Genomic DNA, 21,210 nt, shown 5'->3' on the forward strand with positions numbered 1-21,210 from the left:
CGCGTTCAGGCTGACCCAGCGCATCCCTGGTGTCTAAATTCATTTGCGATGGCTGTTCTCTGCCACGCTCCATCTGTCACACTACAACCGGCTCAACTTACAGCAGAGGCAGAACTGCCGCGAGTCGCTGTCGTTGGAGCTGTTACCTACGTGCTGTTGAGAGGAAAAACAAGAGGGGGGGAAGCTGTAGAAGCCATGGTGCCCCCCCAGACAAGCACCGAGCGGGTCGCGCAGAGCTCTGGCGCAGAGCTGTGCGGCGGGGGGGCCGCTCGCCCCGCCGAGGAGCCCGGGAGGAGCCCGGGAGGCCGGAGCCCGGAGCCCCGCAGAAGCGAAGCCGTCTGGTGCCACCTCCCGGCCCCGCCGCCGCCAGCCGCCCTTCCCCGGGCCGGGGCTGCTCCGCCGGCTCGGAACTGATCCCGGTGTCAGCTTCTAGGCAGAAACTGGTAACGTACTATTAGCACGTCGGTCCCTAAGGAGCATTACATCCCCCTCACGCCACCCCCCTTGTAAGTTGCAATAGGGTCTCTCCTTTTCTACGCACCGGACCAAGGAAGCGTAACAAAAGCCCGTAGTGAAAGCTCCTGTATTTTCATAGAGCACTGGCGTTTTATACAAGGGGAGCTGAGGGCGAGTTACTTAACATAATGCAGCACCTATAGCCACGGAGTAAGTGGGAGGAAAGAACTTAGTGTAAAGTGCTGCTTTTCGTACAGCTGAAAATAGAGAGGTGAGCTGATAACAGCTGGAGAATCATGCCCGTGGTATCAGCAGTTGATGTAAATGTGGATTTTTATTTTTAAACAAACTCACTTTTTCATTAAATCTTTCTGGGCAGTGACTAGACTGTGTATCTCCACGTGTATTTTGTGTAAATTTTGTGTAAATGTGTATTTTGTACTAGCTGGTGTAATGAAGTCATGCTCTTTTCTTTGGAAGACTTGGGGTGCAGGTCTGGGTAACCACTCACACGGAGCAGTAGCTTAATTTTAGCTGTCAAGTAGCAACTCCCTCAGACCAGGCCTGTCGTTTTTTGAGGTAGAGACTTATCATTAAAACAGGGGTATATAATGTAGACACAAATGAGGGCATCAGGGCTATTTTCTGTTTTCTTTTGGGGGGAGATGAGGGGGCAAGGGGAGGCGCAGCAGCCGGCCGTGACAGGGCTCCCACCAGAGGCGGTGCAGGCAGATGGGGTGTGCAGGATGGTGAGATCTGCAGCAGCTTCTCCCTGCGCTTGTTTGCTAGAAGAGGGATTCAGCCCAGCGAGTCTCTCTGCTCGAAGGACTCCGTAGCGGAACAGGTGGAGCGCAGAAAGACAGTACGCAGAAAGAAATAGGTTCTTCTCACCCACCACCCCCCCACATTTTTTTCTCCAGCAAATAAAGGGAAAAGACCACACTGGAAGATGAATTGTGCTGTCTGGGCTAACTATGTCTGCTAAGCTTGAATAGGTTTGCAAAACAGACATGTAGAAACCAAGTAAGAAGGGTGAAATAATTAGAGTTGGAATGTGGGGCTTTTGTCCCTGCTGTAATTATCCCTGGGCCAGATCAGAAACATTAGACATCCAACAGGTGATGTTTTCAGAGGAAAAAAAGAACAGTTCCTCCGTTCTCTAAAGGCTACGTACTTTTCCTATCTAATCAGTAATACAAAATGGGGAGGTGCTGACACAAGCAAGAGTAGCCGATGACTTCATCAGTGTGGCAGCAGCTCTCCCTTCAAAGTGTGAGCAATTCATCGTGGGTTTGGGACGTTTTGTGGTTTTCTTAAATTCTGCCTTCTATGCAGGAACCTGCAGTCACCTTTAGGACTGTTCTAGTCTTACTTAATCTACACTGAGGCAGAGCACAATTACTATTGCTATTACTCTTACCAAACCCCGACTGCTGCTCTTGCAATCAAAACAAATGTAAAGCAAATAACTCTAGTCACCAGCATTTCTTACCCTTGTTATTAGTGGCTTTGACCTAAAAACTGGAGCAAACTGAATCACCACAGCTAAATGTTAACATTGTGTACGTAACCATGAACAGCAAGAACAACTTCTGAAAAACTTAAGCAAATAATTTCTGCTGTCCCCCAACAGACAAAATGGCTACTCCTGCATGGGGAAAAAAACCCCTGTAATTTCACAGAGGTGACCAGCACAGCTGCAATAAAACTATTCTAAGATTTAAAGCAGGTGGGAAAGCAGCCCTCTACAATGCAGTTACAATTGTTTCTCCACCCTCTTTAAAAATATGCTCCACAAAATCTTCTGTGATGTTAGTATGGCTGTGTTTTCTTTTTTAAACTGTACATTATGTAGTGAATTTGTGTCATCTTTTGCTGTGAGAGTCCTCCAGATTGTAGATGACAATTAAATTTCATCTATAAAGCATATTAACCTCTCAGCTGCACAATTAAAGTGTCAAAATTATCTACTGCCCGCACTGCATCATGTCAAGTTAGAGAAGCTGAAGCTACCACTAAAAGGGGAAAAGTGACTTTCAGTTAACTAAAAACATGGCTGCCTACACCTTCCGTACTGGAGAGGCTTGAGGCCACAGCTGCCCAGAGCCCTTGGCACCCCACACCCCACAGAGGACCTGGGCACGCTCTGGGAGGCCCAGCTGGAGCTCCCGGGACCCATGGCTACACCCCATTGCAGCATGGCAGATCTGACCACCTCCATTTAAGCTTCTGACCACAAGACCACAAGCAACACAATAGAGGCGAACGGGTGTGTGTTCCTTTCCAGAGGAGCTGTGCGCTACACAGACCTCAGGACGCCCATAAAGGAACTGTCACGTGCCAGCTGCGTGGAGTCAAGCCATTTCCAGGATCATCCAGATCAAGTAAGAGTCAGTGTAATGATTATTTTCATTATCACAACTTCATTTAACAATAAATTAATACCTCCTCTGAGCAGTAGTACAAGCCAGCAGCAAGGCATAATTCATAGTGTTGCTAACTTTGGACAATTTTTCTCCGTTCAGGCGTTGGGATGCGATGGGGCCCCCTGAACTCTTGGACTTCGGACCAGTTTTGTTCAGATGTGTCCCCTACCTTTCTCCATGTGAACTGTTCATTTTCTGACACGGTGTTGCCTTTCCACGTCCGGCATCGCGGCATACGCCCTCCATGCCACCTGCTTTTCTTTGTGTAGATTCCCCATCTACTGTCATACGGATGTTTTTGGCATTATGTGGTGCCCTCCCTCTTGCCTATAAACCTCTTGGCTAAGTCAGCTAGCAGGGGTAGGAGCCATCCTGTATGGAGCCCACTTCTGTATGATAAAGGTGGAGGAAATAATTAAAATTTCTCCTTTGATGCACATCTAAAGCAGGTTGTCTTCAGCTCCCCAAAAGCATGCTTTTTTCCTCTTCTATAAGATGACACATATATAGTTACTCTTTCTAAAAAAGAAATGAGAGAACACTTGTTCTGTGATAACACATTTGCTCTGAAAAGACCACCAAATGGACAGCAGCGGCCAGGAATATTGAACAGGTAAGATAAATACCCACTAGTTTAAAGTTCATCTGAGCACAAGCCAAAGTTTAGCATGGAAGGCATTTCTAAAGGAGAGAAACACCGAGACTCACATTTTGTACTTGGTGCTGCGCAAACAAATGCACCAACCTACAGAGTATGAATTATAACTGTTCTTTTTGGAGTCTAGCAAGGAAATAACAAAAGCCTAAAAGTGGTACGTAGGAGGAATTGGGGAGGTCCCGAGGGACTTGTTTATGATGTGGGAGATGAGGTGGGGAAAAAATGAAGTTCCAGCTCCAGAGTCTTTTCTTCTAGGTAGCTGCTACCGTTTGGAGCCATGAAGTCAGGCAGCCCTTACACAGCCACGCTGCCCCCACCCTCCCGGCCGCTTCCCCACGGGCGGTCACTCCTCCTCCCCAGGTTAAGGCCTCCTTCATGGCTGGGGCTGGTTCTGGGCATGCCCTTTGCCTCTTCACTCTCCAGCACCAGCTACTGCCTTGCCTCCGTATGTATTTGATGTTAATTCTGGGATGTGAAAGATCCCTTTCCACACTGTGACAAGTCCCCTGAAAATCTAAGTTGCTGTTTTGAATTACCATTTAAGCAATTAGTCGCTTAAGGAAGCCTGCCGGAGTCAGTAGCCAGAAATAATGTATTTCTTGTATGCAAACTGTCCCCTAAATAATAAAATAGTCCTCCACTACTCATTTTGCCTCTGTGGTAGCTGGATTTTCTGGGGATGTGTTTGATCTGCAAATCAAAATTGATCAGAAGAATATGATGGTGACACAAGTTTAGCAATTGCTTTGTGAGATTCAGTTAATATCACATAAAAAATGGTTCTCAGATTCTGCACACAGACAGGTTTATGTAAAATATATAAACATTTGTCCAAGTTGTTACAGATTGCATAAATATGGCATTTTTACTGTTGCATTTACAGATGTGCATGTACAAGGATGTGCAAATAAACACAATTTGATTACAATCTTTGAAAGGTACTTGAACTTTGCATCCAAGTAACGCAATGAATGAAAAATGCCCACCAAAGAATTTAAATAGCAGACTTATAACATGGTTTAAATTCATAACAAATTTCAATGTCTTCTCAGTAAAACTTTCACACATTTAAAATAGTTTGTATTCATTTTATTTGTATATGTCAAAATACAATTTTTTTTTCCAAAATAGTGGGTTTTGCAACTAGTTTCATGCAGATACAAGGTCTGCTCAGTACTACCAATAAAATCAATATAGCACAGTAGCCATTCATTTTTTAGATATAAAGAATAAATAACCTAAATATAAAACACTAAAATATTAGAAACATGTATTTAATCATTCACAGGCACCCAAACTTTACCAAATATAATCCAGAATATGCCTAACTGTCTTGTAACAGAACTCAATATGTTGCAGCCATTCAATTCTTTATGTTATGTTAGCGTGAGACAATGGAAGTCCCTATGGTTCAGACCCACCTCTCATACAGATCAATTACAATCAGATCTCTCAAACTATCTGTGTACCTTTAAAATCAAGAATCCTGAGCTTGGTAGTAAGAGCATAACCTTACATCTTCAAAAAACCAATCAACAGAGAGAGGACATCATGTCTTCCTTACCAAAACATATCCCACCCCCGTAAAACTAACCCCCAGCCCCCAAGTAGGCAGTAGAACACAATGACCTTTTTAAATGAAGGGGTACAAATTCACATTTAATATAGTATACAATATAATCAATAATACAATTGCTACTACAAGCTTTACAATGTACAATTTGTTTTAATGGCTGATCTGTTCAGTGGTTTTAGGCAATAAACTATGTGCCAATAGGATGTCGTATTTTGAATGCTTTAGTGAAAATATAAAAGCTGTTTCTAACAAAAGCGATCTTCACTTAAGTACTTTTTTTGTTTTTAAAGGCCACTGAAATGTATAAAATGGTCTGACACGATGGTGTTATCAAATTGGATGCCTTCTCACATGGCAACAACAGTGCATATAAACATTAATGTGAGTGTAACGGGTTATGTTTTTCAAATGATTTAGTACATTACTTTGGCTAGCACAACAGTTTTGGACAGCACTCAGATAAATACAGGTATGTGAAAGGTAGTGAAGCAGTTATATTTATGCAATTTTTTATTATGGTGAACACTATCAAATGAAAAAAAAATGGGAGGAAAAGATAATAAAGTATTTTATATAGTTTAGACATTTTGTAAAGATAGGGCTCCATACAATGTACAATGTCTAAATTCTTTATACCATAAAAATTAATGAACTTTGTTAAACACACTATTCTGGAGTAGCCTAATTTGCATTAACAGACATTTGCAATAGGGAAATATATTCAAGCATGCCACGTGGTGGTCTGAAAAATCAAACCAGTACACATTTATATATACAGCATCACTCAGTACCTGCTCAAATGAATGTGACGATTACAGGATCTAACGTCTTTCACTACAAACTTCTCTTTTTTTTTTTTTTCTTTAAAGTGACCAATAAAGGCAGGAAACAGGACTCTTAAAATATTTCTAGTTTCAACTGACTTTTAAAGCATTTTGTATAGGAAATAAATGCATATTGCACAAACAGTGAAAGCAAATGTTCCACCAAACATCTCTGTTCCAGGTGGTTGGACAATACAACTCTAGGTAGCTACACAAATACGTAATTTAAAAGGGTGTGTGGTCTCTGCAAATGGTAAAGCTGTGAAAACACTGTACAAAATCTGGTACATGAATAATTAGAAGGGAAAAAAATCCAAACTTAAGATTTAAGGAAAAACTGAGTATAGAAAAAAACCTGGGAATTGTGGCACAACAAAAACATTATTGAGTAACTGTCTTCTGTGAGAGCTGAAAGCTTTTGTTGATGTAAAAGTGTTTATGTACAACTAAGGCTTACTGGTTAAATATCTGAGGCGTATCTGGCCTTGAACACTTTCCTTATTATGCTGTAGCTGTAAACAAGATTTCTCAGTCATTTTATCTTCTCAGCAGCTGCATTTTAACAGAAACAATGATCTTGATACAAAAAAAACACACAGGTAAGAGGGCGTTTGGCAGGATATCTGAAAATGACAGTCTCCAAGGGATCTTCCCACACTTCCAGTGACTGCCACGCTATGGTCCACTGGAGTTACTAGTGATGTGCAATACCGTTATTTGCTGCTGCAGTAAACCCTTTATTTGGAAAGTTTGCTTATCACTCTGATCAAGGCCCCATTTTCATCTTTTAGCCTCTGGTTGTCTGCCTTCAGGTCTGGTAGCATCTATGAAAAATGAAACACGATGGTTATTTGCTGTTATATCCCAAGTAAAAGCAGCAAGACTAGACAAGCACTAGGGATAAAAATCTTTATTCAGCTTAAGCATCTTGGCAGTTCTCCCCCTTCATATCAATAGTTCAGAAAAATCTCACCTTTTAGCATGATACAGTTAAGAGTTACAGCTTAGGAGTTTTTATTTGCTTGGACTAGATGCACTAAAACTCAGTGGTGCAGATGACAAGCCTCTAACAAAAGCATTTACAGTAGCGTGAGGAGAGTAATTAAATGCTTCAAATTCCAGTGCAAAACAAAAAAAGTTAATTACCAACACTTTAAAGAGGCTTGTCTATGCTGCACTTGCACAGTTTCAAAAAAACATGCTGTGGCTAAGCATATCTACCGCTGTGCTCTTGGATGACTTCATCCTGATCAGATACAGTGTGATTCAGCTTGTTAGCTCATAGCATTAATCTTCCAGCCACTTCCAAACTCGTGTTGAAGCAGACATCCTATCATTTGAGATCATATCCCTGAATAGCATGGTTCACACAAGATCAGATCATTGAAAGAGATCACTGGAACACCAGGCTGCATACTCAGGCACACAAGTTAGGAGATGGCAAGTTAAGGTTGCCAAAGGAGATGGGTGACACACAAGCACAAAAGCTGGAAGGCAGAAGCCAAGTGAGGTGAGAGTTGGACAGGATCAGACACGAAAGGAGGACAAGTCAGTGCACAGAGGTTTGTACTGGGAGGATAGAACTTGTCAGAGAAACCAGAAGTAATCTCAGCAGTTCTCCATATCTACATTCACACACTGATAAGAAACCACCTGTAATACTCATGGCTAAATTACATGTATGGTTTCTAGCAGCAGGTTTACACAGGAGGTAACCACCTATTCCTGCAGAGCAGTTACTCAGTAACCTCAGGGGCAAGTGCACGCAAGAGGTCTAAGTCCAGCTAGTGACCTATGTAACAACTGCTATACAGTTTTTCATGATGAAGTTTCCTTGCCACTAGTTTTGTTTTCATTTTATTCAAGCAAAATTATAATTTCAACCCCATTATATTTAGAAAATTATAATGGAACAGAAATAACTAAGAAATTTAAAAATGCAGGGTTAATTAACTGTGCATTACACTAGACACTTCATTTCCCCATTTCCTCCAAAGGATTCCTGTCCACACTCAGTTCACCAAACAGCACATCCTCTCACAGACTAAAACATGAAGGTGCACTGAAGATGACTGAGGTTATAGGATCTCTAGTTTCTTTACCTGCCAATATCAGAGCATGTGAAATGAAGATGACAGGAGATCACAAGAGGAGAAGAGGTGGTCTCCACAGTTAAGAGTAAGTAAAAATCATTCTGCTAACTTCTGCTCCATGGTGGAGCACAGGGCAAGCCATCTAAACCGAGCTCTTCACAGAGCTGGAGGGAAGCTTCCATTACAGTCAAGTGAGAGCTGTGCTCTGAACAGGAAGTGCTGTAAAATGCTGGTTACTTTCAAAAACCATGTCAAGGTGTTTGAAATTGGGCAACACAAGTAATCATGTGGCAATTTTCAAGTACTATCTGTATTGTTTGTGAAAAACTACTACTGTACACGTGCCAGGCGTCATACCCAGATAACAGGCGCGCGTACCAAGCATTTGTGCACACACCTGTAATGTCAGGATAAACTCGAGGTTGTTCTATGACGTGTATCAGCAAACAATGAAAGAGCCATCTGTTCAGGCAAAGCAACTAACACCTTTCCTTCCTCCTTTTCATTCTGTTACGGACTTCATACCTAAGATACTGGGTGAAACCACAACAGCCTTCATCTAGCCATGTACAAGGAAGCAAGGGAGTCTGATTTGGTTCTTGGTAATTGTGTATCTCAACAATTGTTGTCATGTATGCCTTCCAGTGAAACCTCCAAGTAACTCCAGGAATCTCAAGAGTCCTCTTTCAACTCACTGACTAGGGAGACCTGCAGCCAATAATGCTTAATTACATACAGGCAGACCCACAGACTGGTATATTTTCTGGTGAACTATTTTAACAAAAAAGTCACTGTTCAAATTTAGAGCTTTAACATAATACAGTACCATTATATGTCTGCAAATCTCTGTAGATAAGATTTTAATCCTGATTAAACTAATAGGTAGAATAGGTATTAAGAAAGTATTTTCTCTTTTGTTGTGAGTCTGCTAAAGAATAAGGGAAGACTGGTAGGAGACAAAAGCAGTTATGAGTAATAGGAGATTGATCAGGGAGGATAAGCTCAAGTAACCTAAAATACTTATGCTTCTCATCTATACTAATCCTCACATACTTTAAACCTAGCCAAAAACATTTAGACAATTTTCTTGGAGCAGTGCATTCCTATGGTACTCGAACCTCTCATGAGGTGACACCACACACCTTTAATGTGCAGAGGCAGGAAAAAGTCTTGCAGTAAATTCAGTAAAATTACATTTACATATTGTACTTAACACTTTCAATCCAATTTGTTGCTCACTAAAGTAGCAGAGTATCTTCCTGTAATGAGATTCTTGAATAATGATTACCAATGCACTATTTTGCCTGTCTGTATTATAGGACTAGCTAGTAACTTTGCAGTGATGTCATTGAGCAAATAATTGTTCAATAATCACCTGACATGTCGAGCCAACTCAGATCTGTACAGTAACAATAATGTCTGTGTTTGCTGGAGGATTTAACAATTTTTACATACAAAACATCTTTGTAAGTTAAGATTACAGAAAGCTCAAGAACTGTTAAAGTACCTGTTCAGATTAATCAGGCAAACTGCTATGGTTAAACTACCAGCATAATGTCAAGCCTCCCTGCTATGTTTCCATTGCTTTTCTTTTGCTAGCCCAGCTCCTCCAGCTCCACAACGATCTGCCGTTGAAAACTCCCCCTACAAAAAGGAATACTGAATAGTTTTCTGTGGGTTAACACCCTGAGCTGGCTTACCATGGTTAAAGGAATGTCTGTGCTAGCAAAAAAAAAGATGGTATGGACGTGTGGCTGTGGACAGCAGTCATTAGATTAGCTCAGCTGTGTTGAAAAATCACATTGTGAGCTGAAGCTGATGTAAGACAGGCTGCCCTAAAAGGACGGCTCTCCCTCCTCATGCAGCAGTATGCTCCTGCTGCTTTCTGCGTGCTACTTCAGTGATTGAACAATGCTAGGGTGAGATGGATGAAATAATACAACAAATAAATGGATTTGGTTTCACCCAGGTCAGTGAGCTGACTTGACTCACTCAGCAAGGGTTAACACAAGGGAACACTGAGGAATGAAGGGCCTGGACCAGGAACAACCTTTCTATCCACATCATATTGTTAGACCAACTCCAGAAAGACAGGAGGCCAAAGGATAAACCTTCTCTTTATTTCATGCCTCTTAGTGGGGAAAACGTGAGATAGGACTCAGAGCAGAATGAAAAAATGCCTTGCTTCTAAGCGGGCAGGGGGGTAGGCGAGGGGAAACAGTTTAGCAAGAGTCACTGTGCAGAAGGAAAATTTGGTTTTCACCTACAGATCGCTGAAATTTCCACCCTATACAGCTGTTATATAAGAGGAGGAAGACAGGCATATAGCTTTCGTGTGGAATGAAACCACATTTTGTTCCTCATAGAAATTTTGAGCTTTCAGTGGGTTTCTGAAACAGCCCTGCAATAACACTAAGGACAACAAATGGGATTTTTTTTCCAAGGTGAAACTCAAACCAGTTCATACAGTTAACAGAAGGGGACTGAACCAGATGACCTAGTAAGTACGAACCAATCTGACACATGGCAGGTTTTTTTGTTTCTGTGTTTGTACAGTCCTTGCATGACAGAATTCCAGTCCATGACTGGAATGCCTATATATGTAGCAATATAAATCAATAACCTTACCTCAGTGCTAAAACTGGATTTTTTAAGCTGTTTAGATAAAAATAAGGATTGGCCAGAACCACATGGGAAGTTAATATGCGAAAATATTAATCGACTTGAAACTCCAATACATTTTTGAAAGGAAAGACTTTGGTCCCCTCTAAACACTAAAATACACAAATGTAAGAAATAAAGTTGCTAATGCAACTGTTCAGGAATGCACAGTACTGAAACCACTTCTCAAACCATCTTTAGTTGAGACTAGATTTGTATCAGTTCTATGCACTTCAATTATACTGCAGTAAGAAAGCTCAATTCTTAATTTCAATTTGTTAGAAAACTAGAGGCAAATCTATTTGAGCATTTACTCAAACATCAAAACAAAGGAGTGACTTCAGTGTACCCTAGTGCAAACTCAAATCCTTTCCATTGTTGCCAAGGTTTTAACATGTCAAAGGTCTCCTGGATCATTGCCAATTTATCTTCAAATAAGCCAGGACAAGCTTCAGTGCTAGTAAGGACAATACCACACCATACCACCTGTAGCTGGTACACCAGACACCATGCTTTAGCCACACTTCCATAACAGAACAGCAGTTAAGTCAGTTTCTGACACACAAGTGTTAATAGTAAAATTCTCCCAAGCACAAACTGAATGTCAACACCTGCCTGGCTACACAAAGGAGAAGGAAGAAATTACAAGTCCACAGAGCGCAGCTGCCTACAGGACCCTGACAGCTTGGCAACCACTCGGGTCAAGGCCCTATTCTCAGTCACCAGTCGCTCATTTATGTGTCTCAAAGATTGAATCTGCTTTATTTGTTGCAGGTTCTGCAGGAATCAAAGAAATAGGAGTGAAAACAAGAAAAAAACATGTACATTATGTTTAAAAGAACTAGAGATGAGGAGAACTGAAAGAAAACTTAGAAGAGACAGTCCTGTTTAAAGTAGATAAGTCACTGTGAAAGGAAAGTATCAAACAAGTGGCACATTCTTGAAAAGCAATCTAAGAACCAGCAGTGATTAGTCACAGCTTTCCAAAACAGTTCAAGATACATTAACAGTGAGAGGTATTCCTGGAATTCTTTACTTAACATCCTAATTGCACAAACTAAATCTCCTATTCCAAAGTCTGTAAATAATGACACATTTAACATATACTTTTACACAGCAGTGCAACAAATGATAGGAGGAGTATTTAATCTTTAATTCAAAACTTTCACATATTGCTTACTGAAAGTAAGCTTTTGAAAAAAGGCAATATATTTGCATACTCTATTTTTCTTGGAAGCCCAACCTTCCTTAACAGGAATTTACAGGTTGATGATAGAAGCTCACGTCCTGTCTTCCACTCTTAGACACAATTATTTTCCTATACCATAGTTTGCTTTCTACATATTTCACTCCTAAAGACCCCTCAAGGAACCACAGACATTGTGTCCTCCCTTACAGCAAACTCTCTTGGCCTGAATCCAAGGGAGCTGGAGGCATCGTGGTTGCCTTCTGCCTACATCTGCCTGTCAGCTTCAATTATTTCAACAAAACTCTGTCCATATATTTCAAAGAAAAGTACTTGGAAGTTAATGCTGTTTCCAAGCACCAGAGGGAGCTCAGAAATGAGCTTGAAAGGAAACTTTCTATGATCAATGACAAATATCAAATGTCAAAACAGTGGTACTTCTTTAAAATTTTGGAGTGTAAATGTTTTCTATTTTATCATGTTCCACTAGTTTTCTAGTCATACTTTAATTCCATCGGTTGGCCCTGTCCAATATTATATCCAAGGACACAATACAAAACAAAACTGTCAAATTTCTCACCCTTCTTAATCATATCAGAGGACTTAACATTGATAAACCAGGAAATGAGAAAAGTCATACCATGACTGGTTAAAAAAAAAAAAAGCCAGAAATGCATTTAAAAAGTATTTTCCTTCTGGGATTCAGTTTATACATAGTTGAAAAAAATGGAAATAAGTGCATGTGGTAAATGGTACTTATTTGTCAACATGTGAAATCTATCCACTGCTCTTTGTTAACTAAAAACTGATTATTATTCACTCTATACAAATTAAAGTTTTTCTTTTGACATTGGTAACATGCTGTCTACTACATAATTTAAAGAGCATGAGATAAAGGTTGATGCAACATTTAATGCTTAAATATCTACGGAATTACATGCTACTGTTATTTTTAAGTTAATAAAATACAGAGTATCACAATTCCATATTGATTAGATCAAGATATATTTCACTCCAACCATCTCTGAATGTTTCTTTTCAGCCAATATGTTATAGAAGCATAAGTCTCAGCACCTTCTTAGAAGTCCTACATGTACGACTGCTTACACCAGTGTAACAGCTTTGCTACAAGCTTTATGACATGAGTGATTTTGAAATGCAGCTATAACTTAGTTACTTTCTAATGAAATTATAGACCAGTAACACTGCCAGACTACAGGTGGCCCTGACCTAGTCACACACTTTGTTATTAATAGTTTAACATGCAATAGTTCGCTTACTTTCAGTTCCTCTTCCATTTCAGATATCCTTCTTTCTAGAGCTCTTCTTTCCTAAATAAAAAGATGTGTGTTAACACTGAACAATACCATTTTGTGTTAACACTGAACAATACCATTTTTTTAAAAATTACTGCTTGTAAATACTGTGGTAACAGTGAAATACTTAAAGTTTCAAAGATCATACAACCAAAAGCACAGTGTGGACAGGAAACTTGTGACAGCAGTGATACATAGAAATTCTGTCAAAATGGCATTTTTATATCTGAGGAGGAAGAGATACAGAAATTTACATCAAGACCTACAAAATATACCCCTTCCTTTACACAAATTTGGACAGGTCGTAAATACCATTTGTTTGGATTTAGTTTTCAGGATCTAGGCTTCCATAATAGCTGAATATAAAAGAAACGCAGAAAATGATCAGAAACAAACAAGAATATTAAAAAAAAACAAGCGCAAAAGCATAAGCTTTCACAGACAAGCAAACGTAGCTGAAACATCTGTCTCAGCTCAGTGGGATCTGTCCACACTATAACCTGCATCATAGTGTAGACACCCCCAAATTTACATTAAAGCAGTTCAGCTGAGTACCAAAGAAACCTAGCTACGTAAGACCACCTGCTTCTTGAGTAAATGTTTCCTGAATATTTTCTGCATTTCTAGTATAATTTTCTTCTCTCTCTTTTTTTTAAAAAAACCTCAGAAGCAGGACAAATTATCCTTTGTAGAGAACTTCAGGTTGTTTTGATTACACTGATTCCAGTACCCAAGCTAGCTTATGGAAAGTTAGCTTACGGTTTTCTATACTATGCTGCAGTCTGCTGCAGTGCAGACACACTACTATTTTTCTAAATGACATTATTTCGTTTAAACCTGCTTTTCAACACATCTGACAGATGAACAGCTAATGCAGCAGACTTCAGGGGTTTACAGCTTGATTGCTTGCTTTCCTGTGTCAGACAATGCAGTGTGTCTCATTTAAAAGCAGCTGCGGTTATCAGTACTCTACATTCAGATTTTTCCAAAGTGTGAAAGGCAAAAGCAACAGATTATTGCGAAGTGGACATATGCATCTGCATACAACGGTGTTATGCAAACAGCAAGCAGCATTGACTGAGGTGTGTAAAACTTTGGTTAGATCATACCGCCCAGGAGATACTGACTCTTGCTGGTCACCTTTCAGATATAAATCATTTGAATTTAGTTTAATCATAGTGCAGTTATACTCCAACATTTTCTCATTTTTGCAAACAACTTTAAAGGTTTATCAAAGTAAAAGATTACTGCAGTTGTTAGTACTTAACTCCTTTGTGAGTTAAGACTTTTCCCATAATGATACTGACTGACAGTAATGGGCATAGTAAGTACCAGCGAGTTAACTGCAGTAAACAAGTGACTAACAAAAAACCCACACCATCTTACATAACTTAGAATTGTACCGGTTACCTACTAGCTTTGTAGAATAACATATATTGTCAGTGTTCTTATATTAAGCGATATTTGACAATTCCTGCAATTACCAAGAGACGAATGATCAATGAATCTCAAAATTTCAGATGGTTAGAAATGGTTAGTCCTTTTGATGCATTTGCTTAACTAGCACGTTGAACTTGTCTAAGAACAACTATTAGCAATAAAAGCCTATTAAATAAAATCCTTATTTCACCAACTTTGTATACTTCACATTATATAAAAGAAACATTTAAATAGACTAGCCTAGATATACATTTTTTTGTGAAAACGTATTGTTCTGATTAGATGAAGATACGCTTCTCCTTTTCCTGAACTGCTTACTCTTTTAGGAACTGGCTTGAGGAATGACAACAAAATAACACATTGCAGTTCCACTGGGAAGATTTGCCAGTATTATTTGATTAGTCCCTGGACTCAAAGAAAGAGTTTGAAATTTATGCAGTCTAAAATTTTATTATATACTTCAACAACTCTGTAAGGTACACCAAGACACATTTGTAACCCCCAAAATGAAAAAAAATACATGCTAGTCTCTCAGCTTAAAAAATACAACAGCTTATTTGTATTTATCAAAGCAACTAGGAACCACAGGCTTGGTGCAGTGAGATTTGAGATATGGGGATTGACCCGAGTTATAAAATTATTAAGAAGTAAAACCAGATGTATATACCTGCATATATTTGTATATTTAGTAATACCAAAAAATAAACCTCTCCACAACCCAAATTCCCAGATGATGAATTCTAAATTTGGGGGAAACTGGTTAAAGGTACCTCCAATTCTGAATTCTGATCCAGACTGAACCCTTGCAGTTTGAGTTTTATTATCACATCACACGAAATTCTGCAAAGGACTTTTAGCATACTTTTCAGAGTGACAGGTTGTTAATGAAACCCTTATTTTTCCTATGTATTGCTAAGACTTTGCACCTGTGATCCGATCTGTACCCTCATCCCCATGGAATAGCCCCTTTCAGGTAAACAGTTCTCAAATGAACAATATTGACAACGCATCACCAAATCACGTCATGGAAGCACTTCTGAAGGCTGAGGTCAAATAAATTTAAAGCCAGTATTTTCTGATTTTTTTTACTGTGCAATTCTAGGCTTAATAAATGTTCCCATCTTCTTTACTGAAAAGGTATGTTTCAGCTTGAAAATGTCATAGTTCAAAGATGCCTTCAGATTCTTCTGTCAGCCTTTTATTTCTTCCAATTTATTCTCACCGCTTTTACTTTTTCCCCTCCCCTTTTCTCTACATAAATTATACAAACATCTGCAGTTTTATATTTTATTTTAGTGAAGTCATATACTTAGAAAAGCTCTACAATTTTTTTCTACCTTCTACATTTATATTGTTACACTACACATTAAAAAGGTATCTTTAAAATTATTCTTAAAGATCCACAATCTGAACTGAACTAGCTAAGCTTATTTCTAGAGATCAGCTATTGATGACTAGTGTGCCACCACAGCAAAGAAAGCCATTAGGATGGTGGGTTGCATCAACAAGGGCATTACCAGCAGAGATAAAGAAGTCATTATCCCACTCTGCTCAGTGCTTGTCAGGCCACACCTGGAATACTGTGTTCAGTTCTGGTCCCTGCTATATAAAGAAGATGTGGACAGGCTGGAGAGGGTCTGGAAAAGGGCCATAATGATCAAAGGACTGGGAAGCCTGCCATATGAGGAAAGGCTGAGAGAACTGGGTTTGTTCAGCCTCGATAAAAGGCTTAGGGGAGACCTTATCACTTTGTTCAGTACTTAAAGGGTGGCGACAAAGAAGATGGAGATTCCCTTTTTGCAAGGAGTCATATGGAAAAGACGGAAAACACGAGGGGTAATGGGTACAAGTTACTCCTCGGGAGATTCCTATTGGACACAAGAGGAAAATTTTTCACAATGACAATCAGCCATTGCAATAATCTCCCCAGGGAAGTGGTGGATTCCCCAGCATTGGACATTTTTAAGATTTGGCTGGACAGGGTGCTGGGCCATCTTGTCTACACTGTGCTTTTGCCAAGAGATGTTGGACCAGATGGTCCTTGAGGTCCCTTCCAACCTGCTATTCTATGATTCTAACATAGCCAATTGTTTTAATGCAATGGCCTGTTCTGGGAAAAAAGCAAAGCAGTAACTTAAAACCAAAATAATGTCTAGCTATGCAGTACTCAATGCTCTGCAGTATGGAACCTATAGAGTAATGGACACAGCTACATCTATGAAATAATTAAATGTCCGCTTGTGTGGCCATGATAGCAAGCAAGAAACCAATTAAAGCTGCTGATGAAATTTTTCTACTGATGAAATCACTGTCTACAGCAGGATGACAAAATTCAGGGAGAAATAGGTGCTAAAAGGCCGCTGCAATTATCTGGAGAGATTATTAAGATAAAGATAATGGAAGTTCAGGAAGTGCCTGAGAGCATTTCTACATCTCCATGTGCTCCTATAAAATCTACTAAGTCTTTGTTTATACACCAGACAGGTTTGTAGAACTAAAAATGGTTTTCTAAACCTCAAATATTGGAAAGTAAACATAAAAGGCTAGTGAATGTGAAGTTTATCAGGGATAAATAAATGTATACCATGTCACTTATTACTGTCAATGTCCATTTAGTTTTCTTCCTGTTTAAGTGTCTAGTGTGTCACTCCAGGATCAGAGGAGGAGAAAGACACATATGGCCAGGGTCATGACGGAAGCCAGGACCACAATAAAACCAGTGTAGTTTGCTTTATATTGCTGTGGAACTAAACTTTTATAGGGATGGATTTTAAACTAGCATGAAACTACAGCCTAAAATTATCACATGGCCAACTTCTGAAATAATTCCTGTAGTCTATCTCACATAGGGATTTATTACATGACTCCTTTCCCATTCAGTTTAGGGTTGTCTCTGACCCTGATGCACCTCCTCCCACACTGCTTACTCGTTCTTCTCCCTGTGCCCCAGTATCATATTCCCTCTGGAAAAAGTTACAGTACAAGGAAAGAGACAGATTATGATTAATTTTATATGATTAGCAGGTTTAAGGTCTCACTTCTGAGAGGTAGAAACAGCTACTTCATTACCAACAATAATTGGTAAAACAATATGCATGCCTCTGGAAAGCTCTGAGGAAATTAAAGTCTCTGAATGTTGGAAATGCATTAGAAGATGAGACGCTCTGAATCTGCTTAACCCTCCGGAGTGCCAACATTGTTTTGGATGAGATGGAACAAGCAGCAGATCCCTGGAGGGCAGTGTGGTTTAGAACCTGGTTATCACAAACCAACAGGGAACCTGAAGGCAATTCTTAAAGAGTAATTCCATCTCACGGTATCTCACATTCATTGCCACTTTGAAACCTAAACTCCTCAAATCTTCTAAAAAATGCAAGTTATAAGAAAGGCTTCTGTTCCCACTGAAATATATCCAAGCCACGGGTTGCAAAAGAAATTAAAACAAAGCCTGAATTTGAGTACTTAAGAGATCTTTGGCAGAAACTCACCCTTTTCTCCATTTCCAAGAGTGATCTGTCAGCAAATCTTTCTTGTCTCTGAAACACAAAATTAATAAAGACATTGGTACTTGTTCTTAAACAATATGAAACTGAGGAAAACCAATTCAATTGGACATTTTAGTATTCTGTCCAAAGTATGTCCTCAAAAGTATTTTAAAGTGTGTTCAGGGAAGTAACACTGAAATAAAGAATAAAGAAGAACGAACAGGATTTATCACGTACTTCCTCTGTGACCATCCCTAAGTACTTTAACCACTACACAGCCTTTGGCAAATAGGAGTAATATAGTATTCCTATCTAAAGGCATTACAAAACAAACATCTTTTTAATGTACTTCACTGATATTTACGGAGTGCACATGGAAGACACTTAAGTACCTACATAGGTGAACTGTAGCAAATGTGATCTGAGAATAGGAAACACTCTACAGCAATTTAAGACAAATTTACCTTTTGTGTACATATTTGGTATTACTGTATGCAGCACTGTTATCTGACAGCAGTTATCTGTAACCAGAGTACACTATTTGCTCTTCAGTTCTGAGATAAAGCTATCTAACCAGCCAGGAAGAACTGGCAGGTTATGCCAATCTGCTAGCAGGTTTATGAATTAATCCATCAGTCCTGACTGACAGCTTGAATATAAGCTTAACAGTGTAGAAAGTGTTTATCCCTACCCTGCAAAGAAGTTACAGATACATGCTGGCAAGAACCACTTACTACATAAACAGGCAGGAGGCAGTCTCACACATTTTGTTCACAGCTGAAGACCAGAATCCTGCCCTTTTTTCTCTTTAGAAACAGACAGGTGCTCTTCTTCACTCCCATCTTCGAGTAAGAAACAAAGCTGATGCCTAGTAAAGAGCAGCCCATACCCTGGGGGTGCTCCTAGTTTGCTATCTACCTTGTCAGCTAAGTACAGGCTTTTTTGTTTTATACAAACCTGAGTGGTCTTCTCCAGCTGTAGCTTAAGATCTGTAAGTTCCATGTTGGTATCATGTAACTGTGCTTTCAGTTTTTCATTTTCAGCTAGAATCTGTTCATAAAGCTAAGAGAAAATACTCATTTAAAAAAATACCAAATAATAATTCAGTGAGATTATCTGAAAAATTTAGAAACCATGATTGAGCTGCACGTAAAATGAACAAATACATTAATAGTCTAAGAAGTAAAAATCAGTTACAGATTTTAAAGACGTTTAGAATTAGAAAGCACTGTAAAGAACTGTTACCAAATATTTCTAGAAACAAGCAACTTTGCATAGGGAGCATACCACTTACCTTACACATATTAAAAAAAATACTTGCCACTTTTTTTTGCTTCAGACTTCACAGATTAGACACAAGAGTAAACTTTTCGACAAACTCCTCCTCTATTTTAAAGCAAGATCTAAACAAATTTTTACATCATATGTATGCAAGCTAGCAAACATAAAATACAAGGCTTCACATATGTATAAAGCAGTTTTAATGATACAATCAACTAAAAAAAGTATGATAGTATTTGTCATAAAAAATGGATCTTGGCTCCTCTGGATTTCTCTCTTGCATTGAAGAGAAAAGTGCAAGAGCCAGAAGCTGTTTTGTAATGTGTATTTTTCCCCAGTGTAGTGGTAGCTCTGCTCCTCCATTCAGCTGAGTTGCTTTAAGCAGCATTTGTGATGCAATGTGAGATTATTTCCAGACAATCTATGGAAAACAACAATAAAATTCTATTTTCACACCAAAATTATTGGACCAGATACCTTCTTAAAATCAGTGCTATCTTCTTTTTCTAGTCTACTGCAGTACGGTTTTCGATCTTCAAGGTAACTCTGTGACCCCGATCGCCCCTGCGCTGAATCGTAACGATCACCTGAAGACGTGCTGAGGGATCCTGTATCATATCTGTAAAAAAAAAGTTCTTATTTTTCTTTGCCTTTGTGTTCAAACTGAGACCACTTGCTGTATCAAACATTGTGAGTTTGCTGTTACCCAGCTGAAAACAACCAAATGCAATCATGTATTTTATATTTAAGCCACTACCTTCTAATTTGACGCAAATTTAATTTTTACATTCCCTCAGTACTTCAAGATTCTCTGTGTGAAGATGTTTTCAAATTGCTCAGTCTGCCAAGTAAGTGCCTGCACTGTATGCAGAGAAATCTTTTAAATTAAATTAAAATATTTAATTCAAGCAAATATTTACATGTCTTAAAGGACTTTATATTAGGATAGATAATTTAATTCTTCTCTATTTATAAAGAAGACCTATTTTAAAAAAAATTTATTACTTTAATTGAAGGGTTTTTAAAAAGTAATCTCTAAAATATTGGCCTAGATGAATTCTCCAAGTTTTTTTAGAGAAACCAAGGAGATTAAGACCACTTGTTGTGAATTCCAGCATATCAACATAAGCAGTTTATGAAACAAATCTTCAGTGAAGTCTTTATCCTATTAATCACTAAATTATAACGAGTATTAATAAAGTTTAGAATAATTTCACACTGCTTACTCTTCACTGATCACGTGCTGTAGTAGTTCTATTAACAGATTTTCAGCACAGACAGAACATAATAAAATCCAGTAATTAATTCTACAGGTCTAAAAACAAATGAAAACTTTTTTTTTAAAGAATGATTGATACTTCTGCATTTCTTTTTTAACAAATCTTAAGGAAATCTGATTTTCAGAGGCTCTAGTGCTTTTCTTGAGATTCCTTAGAAAATTTTCAGTAGGGTATTCTAAAAGAGGGGCAACAAGAACCTCTTGTCTTCTTTGTAAAAGCTGACTTCATACTGAAAAATTTGTAGGCAAGGGTACTGTATTCACTATGTTCTACAAAATGCCCAGCCTGCCTTCAGTGCACTACAAACACAGAGTCCAATACATTCCCCAGAATGGAGTAACCCACCCACACATGGAAAAAAATATTCAGTACTGTAGCTTTACAACCATATTTCATACAAATGTTAAATATCATTAATGCCTTTTAAAGCTCAATCCAGCTGACTACTGAGGTTAAGCTGAATTTGTACATAAAGAACTTAAAATGAGACTATGTAAAAAGTATAACAATTTTAAATTCATTTGTTTA

The 21,210-nt window shown here is 38.8% G+C and overlaps 1 protein-coding gene across 9 annotated transcripts in view; it reads right to left on the bottom strand.

Annotated features, from left to right (window-relative positions):
- Positions 1–4,614: 4,614 nt before the first annotated feature.
- The window catches only part of PPP1R12A (protein phosphatase 1 regulatory subunit 12A), a 136,737-nt gene continuing 120,141 nt past the window's right edge, over positions 4,615–21,210 (bottom strand). For 4 of the 9 annotated variants that reach the window (XM_068402472.1, XM_068402477.1, XM_068402470.1 and 1 more), the window contains 6 exons: positions 19,880–20,021; positions 19,079–19,183; positions 18,125–18,172; positions 13,161–13,211; positions 11,310–11,471; positions 6,676–6,764 (listed from right to left, as the gene is read on the bottom strand). In XM_068402472.1, the coding sequence (XP_068258573.1) occupies positions 11,337–11,471; positions 13,161–13,211; positions 18,125–18,172; positions 19,079–19,183; positions 19,880–20,021 (481 nt within the window). In that variant the 3' untranslated portion in view covers positions 6,676–6,764; positions 11,310–11,336. Of the gene's footprint in view, positions 6,765–11,309; positions 11,472–13,160; positions 13,212–14,305; positions 14,337–18,124; positions 18,173–19,078; positions 19,184–19,879; positions 20,022–21,210 lie in introns of those variants that run through there. The other 5 variants (XM_068402478.1, XM_068402474.1, XM_068402476.1 and 2 more) reach the window with 3 other exon arrangements.

Source organism: Nyctibius grandis, chromosome 5 (genome assembly GCF_013368605.1).
Source record: "Nyctibius grandis isolate bNycGra1 chromosome 5, bNycGra1.pri, whole genome shotgun sequence".
Lineage (NCBI taxonomy): Eukaryota > Metazoa > Chordata > Aves > Nyctibiiformes > Nyctibiidae > Nyctibius > Nyctibius grandis.